Genomic DNA, 18,451 nt, shown 5'->3' on the forward strand with positions numbered 1-18,451 from the left:
ATCACGTCTCCCTAAAGTCAGAACTGAAACTTGCTAGAAAATAAATAAAACAATCACACTAAACAGCTCTACTACTTTCGATACATATGACAATTTATGCATTGAATACTAGTTAAATATTGCGTATTACAAAAATTCAGAATAAATTGTGTTATTTTCATAAGAACTGCTCAATATTCGAATATGAGCATAACTGCGAATTTTTCGAACATGGACATAACTGTTTTCAGGTTCCTCGAAACTAATAATTTATGCAAAAAAATATGTATTCTTGTAACTAAAATTATTCTTGAAAATACTCGATAACTTTCATATTATATATCTTGGATTTATTTTACAGTTCCTCAGAAGAATTCAATTTATCAATCATTATGAGCAGAAAGAAAAGTTTTAATAAAAATGATAACATGCGTGTTCAAATTCTATAAACTGACCAACATTACAGAAACAAGAATTTGTAAGATCTCTCTGACAGAACCTTTATTTGTTGAAATATAAGATGGATAATTATTACATTAATCACTGAATGTACTTAAAAGGTATAATAATAGCTTTAATGGCAAATTTAGACTTTTAGTACAATATTTTTGAAGTCTAGTTATACATTTAATCCATGGGTCTATCACGTTTCTTCTCTGGATTGAGCTTGATCAAATCATCTATACGAAGAATAGTAATGGCAGCTTCTGTTGCAAACTTCAGTGACTTGATCTTGGAAATAGCAGGTTCTAGGACTCCAGCTTTCTTGTTGTCACAAACTGTACCCTCAAACAGGTTAAGACCCACCCTATCGAGAAAAGTACAGATACAAGATATACTCTTGAAACTGGTGAAGGTTACATCATATCTTTTCACTCAAGAGTTACATGAAAGTTTTTAGAGCAATCCAACTAAACATTTATAGTACACAGTTCAGAATTCCAAACACGGTTTAAATTTGACCTAGAAATATTTAATAAATAAATTGCAAAGTAATATTCAAAATTTACTTAGAGTAAGCAGCACAAATATCTATAATCATGGGCAGCAAATTTCTTATAACTATTATATACAAAACATTACAAAAAAAAAAAAAAACATACCTGCATACTGCAGTTCAGTAGATTTACGTTAAAGATAAATATACTACAGTGTTGCATTATCTGAAACATCTACATGTAAACAACACTACAATACACAGTCGGTCAACAATGTTCAGCTTTGATGTGTGCTGATTAAAGGCGAGAAGTCTTAATAATCCATTTAATCTCGTTAGTGTTTAATGAGAAACAAAAAAGCTGAATTTTTCTTGTTTTTAGTCAGCTTCAGTTTTTGGAATAAGAACTATTTTAACAGTAGAATTCCAAAGAGTAAGTGGTCTTTTTTGAATTATAATAAATAATTAAAAACAACATTTTATATTTACCCAATAAAAACTTTGTTATTTACAAGTTTCATTACCAGATGGCTCTCCACTCATGTAAATGCAACTTTAACCAACTTCTAAAATAAGTATTTGTCATGGAGGTGTGGTACAGTCTTGTCTTACACAACAACAACAAAAAAAAACAACAACAACAACAACATTCAAAGGACACTTTTTCTTTTTAACTAATTTTTACACTTAAATAGTATTTGAACTCAACATTCGGTACATATTTCATGTTATAGAAACAAACTATATTTGCTGAAATTAGGAAGCTTAAAAACATTGAAATTTATCTGTTTTGTGGATGTTAAACCAGCACTGTCCATCTTAAAAACGTTTTTTTTCACTTGCTTAGGAGTTTACTACTATATACCAACATTCTGCAAGATAAAGTAAACAAATCCCCAAAATGCTTTACACAGAATGTAAGCAGACACACCGAAGCTTTGAATGACTTCCAAACATAATTCCCAAGTATGTCATCATTAACATGTTTAATTTTTCTGTTTTTAGCCATGGCACAGCAGTTCATAAAATGGCTCAGAGTTTTTTTTTTCCAAGTATAAACTTTTAGCTCATAGCCCTGTCATCTCTTGACTGATTTGATATCTAATTACATTTTTGAACTCAGGAGGTCAAACCCTTTCAATTGATGTATTTGAACATGTCCAAAGTCTCATAGATTAATTTACTCTCATTCTGCCTAAAAGAATTTCAATTTGAGGATAAGCTGTTAGATATCTCTGATGAGCAATAAAATCAAATAGGGTATATGCATGCTCCATGCACTAAAATATCGCTAATAAAAAGGAGAAAAAAAGGCCTCAGATTAATTTACTCTAATCCTATCAAAAATAACTTCAAGTGCTGCAGCTATTGAAGATTCCCTCTTGTTTAAACTTATACAGAAAGAAAAGCTGAAATGCAGCAAGTTTTCAGGAATGAACATCATCTGTAAAAATATTACTTCTATGCTGTACCAAAGTGTAAAGAAGTTTTACTCTAGTCATGATAATTAGTGAAACTGCTAAATAAAGTTACGAAAAGTTTTATTGTCTATACAAAAAAAACTAAAAAAAAAACAACAACACTTATCAGTATAGGTTCCTAGTCTGTGTGTCAATTGGCATTCATCATAATTAAAAAGTTTCTCAGATTATTAAGTCTATTTTTCTTCAGTCTATATTATTCATACATATAGATGTAATATCAAGACTTCTTTAAGGTAAACTAGGTGCACTAAGGATATTACAAATGTATACATGAAGATATTAGCAAGTTAAATTTTTGCACTTCTGAAATCAAACAAATTTTAATAAAAAAATTATCTGTGATAAATATCTACTATCTTAATTCAAAATATTTTGAAAGAGGGTCAGCATGAAATAATAAAAGGAAAAACCCACCATTTTAAGTGAGTGTGTTCACTTTTTGTTTGACTGCTGTTATGATAGGCTCGTAGTTTTGCCACTAGATCCGTAGCATCTTTAGCAGCATTAACTGTCAGAGTTTTAGGAATAACTAGCAGAGACTTAGCATACTCAGCTATTGCTAGCTGTTCTCGGGAACTCTGGAATATGTGGAACAAATATTTCAAACACCTAATACATGTGAAAGATAAGTGACAGAATACAACTTGAAGACAATACGGAGTTCAACTTGGGGGTCGAAGGACCCAATTAGCTTGTTGAGTTGGGTTTTAACAACAAGACTCAACAAGAATATTGTTAAAACCCAACTCAACAAGCTACTCAGGTCCTTCAACCCCCAAGTGGAACTCCATAATATGAAAAAGACATTTACAGAGATAGTACCATGTGGTGTTGAGTTTATGATGAAACGGTTGTTTCAACACCAATCTTACCAGTACTTAAAAATACATCTCCAATCTTACATAAAGCATGTCTTTCTGGTACTTAGTATTTGAAATAACTGAAATGTTTAAGGTAATTTTGCTATATAATCTGAAAATGTTATGTTAAAAGTCTTCTAAACTGAATCTAAGAACCTTTTTTTATTTTACCAGTACACCTTAACACCAAGTTAATGTTGCCAAATCAATACTAAACAACTATTATCAGAAGATTACAGATTAAACTAGGACCAACATTCTCATTTCAGAAACTGAAATTTAAGTCCATTTCCATTAGATACTCCCATGTGTTTCAAGTCTTGCCTATATAGGTGGCTTTACAGCTACCACATACAAGACCTTTGAATGCAAGACTGAAGGTAAAAATTTCTTTTGTTCTAAAAAGCTACCGATTAATCAAGATCTACAACATCTAACAGCACAGACACATTTGAAAGGTAGAACTTTTTTTTTAGGCCTAAAAAATGGGTAAAGGTGTTTTAAGATATTTTGATTACTCAAATGATGATGTAGAAAGATGTATACACAATAACTTCATTTGTAATATGCACAGTGTCATTATATGACTTCAGGTTAATAATTACTGGGAACTAGGTTAATCAGCACCATACAATACTTAGAAAATTAATTAATTGGAACAACTTCTGTACATAGAGTAACTTGTATAAAATTATTATAATTTTGAGACATTAGATTTTGGGACTAAATGTAAAGAAAAAGCTGGATGGTTGGTTGGTGCGTGCGTCAGTACACTATTAGAAGCTTTCTTTGCTGAATAGTTTGCTATGGACTGCTCCTAATTTTTGTCTGAAGAACTACACACAGTCCGAAACATCGTCCCTAAATTCAAACAGAAGCAGACCATATGAAATTATTTAACACATCCAAGTTGTTTACATAATCCAGAATACTTGCTTGCACCCCCCATGTGGAAAGTGTAACCATACATGTTGTCTCCTAAAAACATGCTTGCCCCTTTTTTTGGATTCTAATGCCCTCTAAAAACTTTAAAATACTTAAAGCAATAAAGTACTGCTACAATTAAGAATAGGGTCTAATTTTTATACAACTCAGTTTAACGTCTCATATACTCAAGTAGATAGCTGCATGTTCCAAGTTTTCTGACACACAATTTTTAGTATTCATGCACTATTATTGTATGTACCTTCATTTTTCACTCACAAAAAAGTTACATATTTTATAAGCTTAGTAATATTTGGGTTTTCATTAATTTGTGATAAAAAAGTTTTATTATTATTTAGTACGGTAATAATCACGTGAGGACCTAACAAAATTTGACCAGGATTGCCGAGACATAGTTAACCCTATAATGCCAGTGTAGGGTCACTATGATCCCAATCTATACCTGGTGTTAATGACAAAAAATTTCAAGCTGGCATTCTATAATTAAAGTAAACTAGATAAAGGCTACAAAAATCAGGAGCCAATTTTTACATGGCCAAAATTAAAACTAAGCACCCAACAAGTTGAAATTACACACTACAAAATTGCCAATTATGCATTTATACCATGACCTACAGTTAAATCAGCTTTGAACAATAGCATTTAATGCAATTCCATCATTAATAGCAATTTAAAATTTTTTTTTGTATGAAATAATAACAAGAAAAATGCTTTTTAGACAGTCTGGCCAACAGGCACCAATTGCAAAGCAACACGAAACAAATTAAATCATATCTAAGTCAAAAGTTATAAATCTGATAACAATGACCTAGACTTGATTTTTACTAAATTTAGAAATCCAGACTTTGATTATGCAGTGATTATACAGTCCTAGGAAAATTATGCAAAATGATACACTACACAAAAAAGATTAAACTCTGAACCCTGAAAAATCACCACAAAATTTTACATGATACAAGTTTCATATAAGATTATAAAAGGAAAATGTAATTTCTGTATTGTATTCAGATAAAATCTACTAACATTGTTTTAATAAGCAAGTTGAAAAATTCAACAGTTACAACAATACAAGTATATTAAAATTTGATATAAACATATAAATAAAACATTAAACACAGCACATTTAACTACAAATATTCAGGTACAGAAGATTGGTAGTGACTACAACACTTCTTACGCAAGTTGACTTTCAACATTAAATCTTCAGCCCACTACATTTACTTAAATGACAGAGGTTTTAACCAGACTTAACACATTCTCTTTGAAAGTTGTTTTTACTACAGTTATATAAATTATATGTGAAACAATTCACTTACTAAAGATGTAGCAAAGTTTTCTAGAAAAATTGACAAAGCTGTCTCGACAGCTCCTCCACCGGGAACAACACTCTTCGACTCCATCACATGCTTCACAACACACAGGGAATCATGAATGGATCTTTCCATCTCATCCACAAAAATATCATTTGCTCCTCTTAAAATGATGGAACTAGCAGTGTGAGCTTTTGGTCTAAAGAAAGAAGATATTATACCTTCAAAATTAAATTTAAATAAACAATAAAATAGTAAATAACTCAACAAAAATAGATCATTTGGCAACAAACATTCTTAAATGCAATAGTTTAAAAATAATTTGTACATCCTGAAACCATACATAATTCTTTAGTCTGGTAAACAAATCTTTTACATATGAATAGAAACAGATTTATCGCATATCAAAAGTACAGAATTGAAAGACTTTATAGAAGTACTGCTAAATTTACATCACATCATTACCGTAAACCAGTTTTCTATACTTATCCAAAGTTTGAAACTTACTGCCACTCACTGAATTTTAATTTATCACACACACACACAACAGTGTTCAATGCCATTACAAGTGATCTTTGTGGGCTTAAAGCCAAAATTTCAGTTCAGTATCATACATCTTACTTGGTGTAAATAGAAATAAAAAAAAATTCCATATGTTCACTTCACCTGAACAATACTCTATACATTCTTTCTTTTTATAATAGTTACTAATTCAAACGTAACACAGTACATGTTCATCCTATCATTATATATGCAACTTGTGGTTATATCCAACATTTCATGTACGTATGAAATTCTCCACAATTTACAACACTGCTCGCTAAGAAAATTATCAGCATCTTAGTATATTTATACTAAAATAACTTGCCCTTTTAAAAGAATTAGTTCATCATCACAGATCCTCTCTAGCACAACCTCCTCAGCTTCACCCAACATTGTAGCATCAAAAGTCTCCTCACCATCCATGTTTGCTAAAGACTGCAGTAGATGAGCTAGAAAAAATAATCAGAATCTATCAGGCTTGCAGAGTTCCAGCATTTCACAAAAACCACAAGCAATGCAACTCTCATAATCAATATTTCTCCAAATTCTGGTTAGGCCACTACTTTCAAGTTATGAATAACAGAGAATGAACATAGCTTAGGTAGGAACAAATTCTAGATATGTATAATATTCATTGTTTTTAAAGCAATCTTTTTATACCATAATTTATAGTTGAATAACTTGACACATTAATCAAACTGTATTTACATTATTTGAGTGATTTGTATCATTCTGTAACTCAAAATATAAACCAACCTCCAGTAGCTTTGGCTATTCTCTTCAGATCAATCTTTTTAACCCTACGAACTGCCATGGCTCCACATTCAACAAAATACTTTAAACACAAGTCATCAATTCCTCCAGAGGTTAAAATGACATTAGCTCCCGCAGCCAAAATCTTTTCTATTCTTTCCTTGATAATATCACTCTCCCTAAAATATGACAAAAAGCATTATCTCAGCAGCAGCAGTAGTCTTGAGTTCTTAACTACTACAGTTACTACACTTCACATTGAAAACATACAAAACAACCGTACTTAAGTAACAGGTGCCCTTACTTATAACAAATCACTGTTTTAAAAGAGGAACCCAGAAGTTCTGCTCTTGGAGATATCAATCTATTCGTGTAAAACTTCCCAACATCTTAATATATTAACACAAAACTTTTTTTCAAAATTTAAATTCATTCTGTGTATTATATTTTTAAAACCCATCATGTTATGCTATGCAATTATTACATTTCACATGAATGAATATTATAGTAAACAAAACGTCTGTCTACTAAAAAAACTTTTTCTGCTCTTAACTCATATTTCCAAGTGTGTCGAGTTCAAATATATTAATTATATCATGGTATATGGGTATAGAAAGTATAATTATTAAAGCAAAACGCACACGTTTTTATTTTCTTTAAAATAAAATAGGAAAGACCTTATGCACAAAATTTAAGAACTTGCATACAATACTAAAGGAGTAAAATTTTTTAGAAAACTTCATAAAGTAACCTTGACAGCTTCTCCACCAGGAACAACAGTCTTAGAGTCCATCACGTGTTTAAGAACAAGCAGATACTCATGAATGAATCTTTTCATCTCATCCACTAAAAATTATTTCCTCCCCTCAAAATGAACCGATAGGTTTATATTCTGTTATTTACCAACAGATGGTGGGCAGGCATCCAATGATTGGAGAATTGCTAGTGTTACTTCAAAGAGGGTTGTAACAGTTGCCCAGCAAATTATAAATCAGTTAAGTCTTATTTGTGCTGTGGGAAAAATTCTAGAGTTTGACAAAAGAAGCTTTGCAAAATCATCTAGTAAAATATGAAATCATAAAACCAGCATGTATTCACTAGAAGGAAATCTTCTCTTACTGATCTGTTAATGTTTTTAAAGATGTTATCTGGAAAATAAAAAGGAATGGGCTTGCAGTGTTGCTTCTAGAATTTTTCTCAAGTGGGCCAAATCACCCCCCACCCTGGCTTCCAGAAAGTGGGCCAACCATGTAATGAAGTAGGTATCAACTTTGCGAGTCATTAAAGCATAACATGATCAAGTAAATTTCATTTGAAGAAACAGTAAAACGAATCATTGCAATTTGTTTCATTTGTGTATGTACTGAAAATATTACACATTCACTGACAAAAAAAAACTTACATTACAGTTGTCTTCTCTCAGCCTTTTTCCCTTATTTATTTCTATTTTTGCATCATTCCAATGGTAAAAAAAAAAACTAATTTTTTTTTTTGAAAATTAATAGTTTCTTGAATGACTTCATATCTTTCGTTTTTCTGCCACTTTCAATCATTGATATGCCACAATCTCAAGGGAATCTCCCACAAAACCAAATGATGTCATAACGCAGCCAATTACATTATTCTTTTGCATATCCAAATGAGCTAATTGCTGTTCAGAATTTTCCGGTTACGATCACGATCTATTGTTATGAAGTCATTCATAATACGTTTTGAGGGGCAGACCCACACGATATAAAACAAATAGAAATGAAATCAGAATATAAGCTTTACAAACCTTTTTCTGATAGCTTCTAATTTGCCTGGGTCTGTTATCAACACGTGAATGCCAAGGTGTAACTTCACCTTCTGAAGGCCAAAATCTAAACAAGCTACTTTAGCTCCAGTAACCTTCTTCGGCATAGCTAAAACCAAATAAAATAAATATAATAATAAAGAACACTAATACTAACACTATAAATAACTTTAAACCTGAGAAATACAAAGGTAAGAACTTCTCCCATCTACTTGGAGGGTTTGCACATTGAAGAAAGTGAGAGATTTAAGGCCTTTACCATAAATATTTTTAGGGCTAACACTCAGATTTCATATGCTATATAGCTTTTCAAGCACCCATATGGATCCTATGCTTAAAAATATATTTTTATGAATGTTACACTGTTTTTAAAAAATATTTTTAAATGGCCTGAATATAAGGTTGTAAGCCAAACTCCACTTAATAATTATAATAAAAACACCCATTGAAAAAAAATAATAAAAAACTGGGTTTTTAGTAAGTTTAGTAGTTCAAGTACCAAACTAGACAGATACATTTAATAATATAATAATGATTTTCAAAGACATCTGTAAATTAAAAACACAGCATGGAGTTTTTTTTTCAGCAGATGTAAAAGACTGGTAATTTAAATCTCAGAAAATGCCCTTTTTGATTTTGTAAAGTAATAATTCACTGACTGAAAACAAATGTAACTAATAAGGTTGCAAACATAAAAACAAATCCTACTTCTCATAAAGAACAACTGTAATTTTTGCACAACTATAAATTTTAGGTCAAAATAAAACTAATTTTTCTTAAATATATAAAATTCAAGAATAACTAGCTAGTAATAAATTTCATCATGAGTCTAAATCCAAGTGTAATACAATAACTTTTACTGCTATTGATGATCTTGAGCCACTCGGATCACATTATGAACTAATAGTTTTCAAAATCCTTCTAATCAACAATTGGAAGCAAAATCATTAAACCACCCTATTTTTTTTTGTCTCTAATGAAAGTTTTCTACTCACATCACTTGCTTTGATTGAATCATTTTTATAATGTATTCATAATAATATAGTAAAAACTTGGTCAAAATTTAAGAAAAAGGAAGCAGTTTTATCAGTAATTTTATACTGCTTTATTACATCCTGGCTCTGAAGAGCATAGATATATATTTGTGTTTTCTCATAATTCTGAAGACTAGACAATTTCCCCAACCTGGCTGGGGCTGTGTTATAGTAGAAAAGTGTCTAGACGTTCAAACTATATTCTTATTTGAGACTTGTCCAACCTGGCTGGGGCTGTGTTATAGTAGAAAAGTGTCTAGACGTTCAAACTATATTCTTATTTGAGACTTGTCCAACCTGGCTGGGGCTGTGTTATAGTATGTTATAGTAGGAAAGTGTCTAGACGTTCAAACTATATTCTTATTTGAGACTTGTGCCCCAGCCAGGTTGGACAAGTCTCAAATAAGATTATAGTTTGAATGTATAAAAACGCTTTGAAGAATACTTTTACCAAACTATTTGGTGTAATCTAGCTCCTTGGAGGCTGGAGCTGGTGGATGGTTTGAGGATGAGAGTTCTATTATATACTGACCTATGTTGATTTAGTCTTCTAGGCCTATACATTAATGTTATATGCCCTCTAGCTAACAAACAAATTATAACAACATTAAAAATATAGCTTACAACACTGGAAATACTCAGAACTCATCACAAAAGCAAATCAGCTCAGCAAGTCAAAACTACTAAAGAATAAATTCAATGATATAACTGAAAATAAACAACATACCTTTAAATGAAACAAACAAATCAAAAAAGCTAATGACAACAAAGCTGTTTCTTTTAAATATTAAGGCCAGCAGTTGATTAACTTATTGGAAGTCAAACTATGGGCCACCAAAGAACTGCACTGAATGTTGTTGTGTATCCTATACAGTGCAAGTTCGTACAGGCTAACTTGCTACAAACCAATATTGACTACATTATGACTTCTAACACAATAATACAAACATTTAGAATGTTATTAAAAATAAAATAAGACATCTAGAAACATCATACATTTTAGTTTTATAAGCATTCACAATCTTTGACAACACTGAAGAGAGCATATCTCTAGAGATATGACATTTTATTGGTTATGTGAATTTTTAGAATCTGAGATATCATTTCACAGTTTGTTCCTCATTTTATTTATATCGACACCAATAAAAATAAATTATTTTCTTTCTAAAAACTATTAGTATTAATTAGTAGAAGACCTGCACTAGCAACTTGAAATGTCGTCTCCAAGCTATTTGAAGGTTGAAATGCTCATAACACTATCCCAAATGATTATGTAGTAGATGTAGTTTATTACAAGTATTAAAGTAATAGACTTAAAATGATATAAAAAAAATTAATATAATTACCTTGAGAAGCCACAGTACAATTTAAAGCATAACCATGGACTAAGATGCTTTCTCTTGTACTCCGTCCATGAGCCTTCAGAATGTTCACAGCTTTAATTGGATACCTGAAACCACCTTTACCATCCGAGAGTTTAATGGCTGTTGCTGCATCAACAACCATGTTAGCAAAAAAGTCTGCATCTCTAAGTGAACATTAAGGATGATATGCATAGTACTGCAAAAATAAAACCCTAACATCACAAGCAAATACAAGTGTACATATTAATTTAAACAATCTCCAAACTTTACATTATTCATTAACAACAGTATCATAAATTCATAATGTTTTGTCAGCTAATACTTTTTGTTTGTTTTGAATTTTGCACAAAGCTACACGACGGCTATCTGTGCTACCCATCCTTAATTTAGCAGTGTATAACTAGAGAGACGGCAACTAGTCATCACCAACCACCTCCAACTCTTGGTCTACTCTTTTACCAACGAATAGTGGGATTGACCATCACCCCCACAGCTGAAAGGACAAGATGTTTGGTGGGATGGGGATTCAAACCTGAGACCCGCGGATTGCGAGTTGAGCATCCTAACAACCTGGCCATACCGGGGCTAATATTTTTTTTTTATCCCATGAAAAATATTCATTAGCCGATTTTGTTTCCCTAGTGAAAAATATTAAACACCTTGTCTATACTAAATTTTAACAATTAAAAAGATATCAGAAAAACCTATTAATGAAAGTATCATAAGAGTATACAGTATACTTCTTATTATTTAACACAGATTGTATAGAAAAAAATTTATTCTTATTTAAATGGATTTATTATAACTGGCTATATTCTTTTAAAACATCCTAGTAAGTCAATTAATGGATGAGGAAGTTAGCTAGATGTTCTTCCACAATTCAACTATAGTTCAAATATAATTCAAAGTAAACTTGACATAATAGCAAGATCTTGAATCTGGAAAAGTTACAAAGTGATGAAGTAGCCCTATAAATAAAAATTATGGCAGTGCTGTCACATTTTTAAAAGAGCAAAAGAAAAGTGGTCCAATTTTACTAGTTTCCCCAAAATGGATGACTTTGACTATTGTATGATAACATCTGTATGATCAACTTTTAAAATAACTTAAATAAAACAAAGAAGGCCTACTTCAATTATAGTCGAATAACACCTAATAAAATAAGTAATAAATTGTAAAATAATGTTCTTTAATATAGCATTATAAAGCTAATGTTTCTGACCAACACAAGTTTAAATCCATATAGATTTTATAAATTACAAATTAAAAAGTTTATGCATCAAAAATTTTAATATTAATTCTATTAAGTTTATTAAAGGAATAAAAGTTTTTGTACACTTGTAGCATCCAAATATAATAACTTATTTTAGTCAACACAATTTCACCAAAAAACTATCTGAATTATTTTTTTTACCAGTACAGGAATGTTTTTCAACTTTAATGTTTGGTTCAACTGATTATTTTGCATTTTGCCAACATTTCAATTTGTCTCGCATGTTAATTCTATTTCTCAGAAATTATTTAAACTTTTATGCTTAAAAAAATTAAAACAACTAATTAAAATTTCTTTAGAAATCCCTCAATATGCCATGTAACATATATAGGTTATATGTAAAGCTCCATTTTATATTTACCAAAATTGTGTGAAAAAAAATATATATATATATTTCTACTATTCACACACTTTCTATTTCTTTCCCCTTTTTTGACTTACTTAGTAAACCTCCAAAACATCAAATTTTCAACTGAACAAAACATAGTATTTGGAATCAACCACATGGAAGACCACATGAAACTAACAACTATTAATCAAGTTTGTGTAAAATGTACTTCACATATACCAATATGATTCATGGCAAGTCGATACTAAATTTCTCTCACATAAAGTCAGCTAACTCTTGTTGAAGAACATACACTAGTTCAGTAATGGAGTTCTGTATATAAACTATTGATAAACACTAGAATACTTTTATTGTACAGATGTGTTAATATAAAACGAGACATAGTAATTGTCAATATGAAAACAATAATTCAGAATCTTTATTAATTAAGTCTTTATACTTGTTTGTATTTTAATCTTTGATTATTTGCCTTCATTTCTACATGTTCATACAGTTTTCAGCTCTGGTTTTATAAAAATATAAGGATGCTAATGTACCAGAACATGCAAGATGAGCTGTCTTAAAAGCATATATAAATATCATTGTTGATATAGATTAAAGGAACGTTAAAGACTTTAGCTTATGTTGACTGCACTTACACTTTCCTTTAATGTTTCTGTTTCATACTCTGACTTTTATACATAGTAAAAGTTAAATGCAAATATAACCTAATGTACAGTAGTGCAACAAAATATATATAATATCTAAAGAAAGTCATTATGACTTCTTCACTTGAAAACAAACTTGCCGTCATGCAGCATTCTGAAAGTTTCATGCTATTACCTTTCAATTCGTCACTCAAACATTGTTTGTTCTGGAATAGTGTTTTGGAATAGTAATTGCATGAGAGCAAATAAAAAATTCTAGATTATGGGTACAAAAAAGTTGATCTTTTGTAACCATAATTTAACTATTCTGGTGAATGGGTTGGTTTTTGGCCAAAAAATCATCATTAAAATATGTTAATTCTTAAGTAACAATATCAACAATAACAGTTAAAATACACAAGTATTCAATTCTGTAGTTCAGTGAAAAATTCCATAAAAATAATTGCATTTTGTAACTAAACACCCATATCCTTATACATCATTAGTCACATTAAATACTGTGACTCCAACTAGGTGTAATCTATTACAACTGTAAAATTCTCTCTAAAGTTCTTATACTCAATCTTAATTGAAAACTTTTTCTATTTAACAAGAAGTACAAAGTGCAGTCTAAACAACCATTTTTTGATAACTTCCTGTTGTTATAAATTATCCTCTTCTTATGTATCTATATACAGCATAAGCCTGTCTACAAGGACCATTAACTAACTACAATACTTAATTCTTTTGATCATAATCACTATTACCAATGTTACAGGTTCCACAGGATGTTTAATCCTGTTCTGCATCAATCCACATAAAGAGACACTTGGAGAGTAAAGAACTAGTTAAAAACATCAATACCTTCTGATCAAAGCAAAGTAAACTAAAAATAACTTAGAAACTATTACTAGTATCCCTGAAAGTCACCTGTTTTAGCCACTTGCAATACAGTAGTGTGTCTGTCAGTCAGTCAATAGACACTAAAATGACATTACATAAGGGATGCTTAACATTGCAATTTGTACTGTTGTGATATCAGTAAAATGTGTGCATGCCATGAATCACAAGAATTATACACTCTGTAGGCTACAACACAGCATGACATATGGACTACAAAAGCAAGAAATAAATATATTTATTACTCTTAACTTTGATTTTATTTACTTTTTGAAACTGAACACTTTTTGGGGACCCTGTTGAAGTACATCTAGTTATGTAGCATATACTTTATTTTCATAAAAGCTTTGTTACCATTCACAGCCTGGTGAACTTTTGTAGCCTTTAACTTTGTTCTGAGCTTTAATTTTCTAATGCTGCTAACCACATAACTATTAAGTGCCATTCAACCCCATCTTTAAATCAACATATATTAGAATGTTTTATTTTCCTTATTATCAACAATACCAAACTAATATGCAAAATGCAGAGGATACGATCCAATAAGTTTTGACGACATTGCTGTTTTGGCTACATTCACCATACATTCTCGGCCCAATTCATCCACATTTATAGTAAGATGTTCTTGTATATATTTACAGGCTTCCCTGAAAGAAACATATGTTACTTATTCTTTTACAGAAGTTCTAACGTTTCAAAAACTGTGAAATATTTATATTCCTCCCTTATTCCTCACAAGTAATTCTCTCAAATTTATTTTACAATCACTGAAAGAATATTCAAAATAAAGAACATGAATTCTCAAAGCAGATGGTGTCAAAGTTAAAAAAATCAAAGGATAAAATGTTTGTAGATTAAGAAAATTTGTTAAACACTATTAACTTCAGGAGTCCTGATAATTTCATCCTCTTTGTCACTGATGAAGTTTATACATACTTTGTAACCACTTAAAACATTACACTTAAACAATCATTGGCTTGCCACACTTATGATGCAAACCATTTTTAGTGTTCCCGAGTGAATAAAAATCTATAAGCACAAAATCAATAAATCACATCATAGAAACTCCTGCTTAATTAGTATATTTCTTTCTTCCCTTTCTGTTCATATAACAGTGTAGAAATTTTGACAACCTTAGTAAGCCTAAGGAGGAAACACTGCATCCCCCTTGAAACATCGACGTGAATGGACACCCAATAATAAAAATAATAGTTCAAATATAATAAAGTAATGGCTTGATAAATTAGAAAACAATATTTTTAATATCTTCTTCTAAGCATTTTTTTTTAATGGAATCTAATTTTATGATAATAGATTAAAGCCATTCCATGATGGTCAAACACAGAAAATATCTATAAATCCCAGAAATGTTTCACAAAACTGATAAAAAAAAGTTCAGTACTTCAGTTTTTCTTTTATCTTTTGCAACTTTATTATTAGCAAAGAAAACTAATTTCAATTGTTTATAAATATATATTTAAAAGAAAATTCCAATCTCTAAGCTAAGATCTCACATTTTTATGATGCCAAATATTTCAAGTTTAGATAACAAATCTTTTAGTTCCTAAAAGCTGTATAGTTCAGTTTCTTTAACAATCACGACAAATAATGTGCATTTTTCCCAGGGAGAATCTGTACATAATAATAACCTTAATATTCCTACCATTCTCCTTATATCTATTTGTTTGTTTTTGAATTTCGCACAAATCTACACGAGGGCTATCTACGCTAGCCGTCCCTAATTTAGCAGTGTAAAACTAGAGGGAAGGCAGCTAGTCATCACCACCCACCCCCAACTCTTGGGCTACTCTTTTACCAACAAATAGTGGGATTGACCATCACATTATAATGTCCCCACGGCTGAAAAGCATGTTTGGTAGGACAGGGATTCAAACTCGCGACCCACAGCTTGCAAGTCGAGTGCCCTAACCACCTGGCCATGCCAGGCCATCTCCTCATATCTATTTAGATTAACATGCTACTCAAATATAAATAAAATACAGTATAAAACAGATAAAATATTTTAATTACATAAATGGTCCTAGCCTTAAAATGCACAGTCCACTTACTTGCAAGCAAGCCGGTAGCCACTAATGATAGAAGTAGGGTGAATCTTACACTTAACTAACTCATCAGCATTTTTCAAAAGTTCAGCTGCTATGATAACCTAGTAAAGACACATTTTTTAAGAAAGAAAAATATAAAAAAATCAGTATAATCTGACCTTACAACTTTCTTACACAATATTAACATCACATCTTAAAACACAAATTTACATTGTTACATTTGTGATCCAATTCCAATATTTAAGATAATATAAACATTTCCTGTGAGATTTAAAAAATGAAAAAGAATACTTTAAACAACTTTAAAACATTTGTTATATTAATTTTAAAGCACAATTGATAAAACTGAGGACTATGTTGAACCCACCATGAATTTCCCAGTAACTGTGTGATAATCAGATGTACCATTTCAAGTATAAAATTCATAAAAGTCAACGAACTAAGGCTCTGTGTTTACATTTATAATATTCTAGAAACAGATTCCTGCATAGTTAAGAACAATGACTTGGTGCAAACAATAAAATTTCTAATATTTCTTGCTATAGCTTCCAAGTATGAAGTAAAAATCTCCATTTACTGACTTGTACTTCTCAGAACCCTGTGATGGAGTAAAATGCATCATGCTGTAACAATTCTGATTAAATTCATGGTTCTTTCTTTCTGGTAATATCTTTGTTAATCCAGTGATGATTTTATCAACATCTCCTACTTAAGATAGTAACTCTTCCAATGTAGTATAGTTCTAATATTCAAATTCACTGGATTTGTACATACAATATCATTTGAGAGAACCTAATTATATACAAGGAGAAATTATAAATAACTACTTCCAGTTAAATTCAAGCCTACACCTGATTTGGAACACTCACCACAGATGTTGTTCCATCACCAACTTCCTCATCTTGAAGTTGTGCAAGTTCCACTAGGACTGTAGCTGCTGGATGTTCCACTTCAAGAAGCTTTAGTATAGTCGCTCCATCATTCGTTACTGTGACATCCTGGTAATTAAACATTTGAAAACACAAGTAGGTATAAATATTTTCTTACATAGCACCATAAAAATAACTCCAAGTACAAGTGTCTAGAGAAAAGCACAAATAAACATATACTTCTAACAATTTTAATGAGACAGTGAAAACTTTTTCTTCACTTGTTTATCATGAGCTTTTAATTATTTCAGATACTAGCAATACTTTCAGTTTCTAGTTTTAATTTTTTTGATTTACTGAACTATTATATATGTACAATATTTGCAAACATTTGATTTGCAAAATTCTGAGGCGATTTTAATGACAGATTACAATTAAAACATAACTAGTTAATAAACTTGCTAGACCTAAAGCTTGGAAGATTTCGGGTTTCTGTAAAATAAGACACAGTGAGTCCGTGTTTGTAATAAGGAAGAAAATCCAGTAAGAAATAAAATGACAGAATGTACAAGTACACAGTGTTTGGAGGAAAGCATAGCACACTTATAAACCGTATCACAAGATCAAGAAGATACTTTGCATGACTTAAAATCAAAGAAGATTGTAAATATAGCATACAGATTTCAGTTTATAAAATAACTTGGCAGCTAAATTTCATGAAAGAAAGAAATTTAGTGAAATCTAAACACACAAGTACACAATAACCTAAATAGTTGAATACTAGGACTTATGGTAAGGTTGTGATGATCAGCTATCAACTGTTGTTGTGGTTCATAGCCTACATGGTCTCCTAAAATATAATTAGTTACTAATAATAGTTTTTATCCTTGTTTCAATTGCTAATATACTGACATACTCAGGGAAGTCCTGAAAAGGACTATTCCTGCATTAGTAGTGGCTGGAATTCAAACCTGGGTCATCTCGATAGAGGCTGGTGTGTTATTCAATCATCTGAAGTCTCCCCAGTTAGAGCTTTAATCAACTATTTTAACTGAATATTTTCAAGAGGAGTATCAAGGTTTTCTTAACTCCTAGGTTAGGTTGCCGAGTATGCTATCGGATAGATAGATGTAAAAGTTTTTTTTCTCCTATGCATGGTTCATATCCCATTATTTTAGTATTATTCCTATTTATTGTATGTTCTTCCTATCTGACTTGATAGGCTATTGCAAATAGATTGGTATTACAAAGTCTTATTTCTCTATTATTGTGTTTATTGTTGCTTCAATATACTTTACTAACTTGCAACATATATTGTGAATGTGAGCTCCAGTACATTGGAGAAACAAAAAAAAAAAAAAAAA

At 30.7% G+C, this 18,451-nt stretch overlaps 1 protein-coding gene across 2 annotated transcripts in view; it reads right to left on the reverse strand.

Moving 5' to 3' along the window:
- Positions 1–449: 449 nt before the first annotated feature.
- The window catches only part of LOC106457374 (T-complex protein 1 subunit alpha-like), a 30,840-nt gene continuing 12,838 nt past the window's right edge, over positions 450–18,451 (reverse strand). For both annotated transcript variants that reach the window (XM_013916785.2, XM_022383277.1), the window contains exons 3-12: positions 17,088–17,216; positions 16,222–16,319; positions 14,689–14,799; positions 10,987–11,168; positions 8,589–8,715; positions 6,815–6,990; positions 6,384–6,507; positions 5,522–5,714; positions 2,815–2,978; positions 450–787 (exon numbers count right to left, since the gene is read on the reverse strand). In XM_013916785.2, the coding sequence (XP_013772239.1) occupies positions 607–787; positions 2,815–2,978; positions 5,522–5,714; positions 6,384–6,507; positions 6,815–6,990; positions 8,589–8,715; positions 10,987–11,168; positions 14,689–14,799; positions 16,222–16,319; positions 17,088–17,216 (1,485 nt within the window). In that variant the 3' untranslated portion in view covers positions 450–606. The remainder of the gene's footprint in view (positions 788–2,814; positions 2,979–5,521; positions 5,715–6,383; positions 6,508–6,814; positions 6,991–8,588; positions 8,716–10,986; positions 11,169–14,688; positions 14,800–16,221; positions 16,320–17,087; positions 17,217–18,451) is intronic.

This window comes from Limulus polyphemus, unplaced genomic scaffold (genome assembly GCF_000517525.1).
Source record: "Limulus polyphemus unplaced genomic scaffold, Limulus_polyphemus-2.1.2 Scaffold322, whole genome shotgun sequence".
NCBI lineage: Eukaryota > Metazoa > Arthropoda > Merostomata > Xiphosura > Limulidae > Limulus > Limulus polyphemus.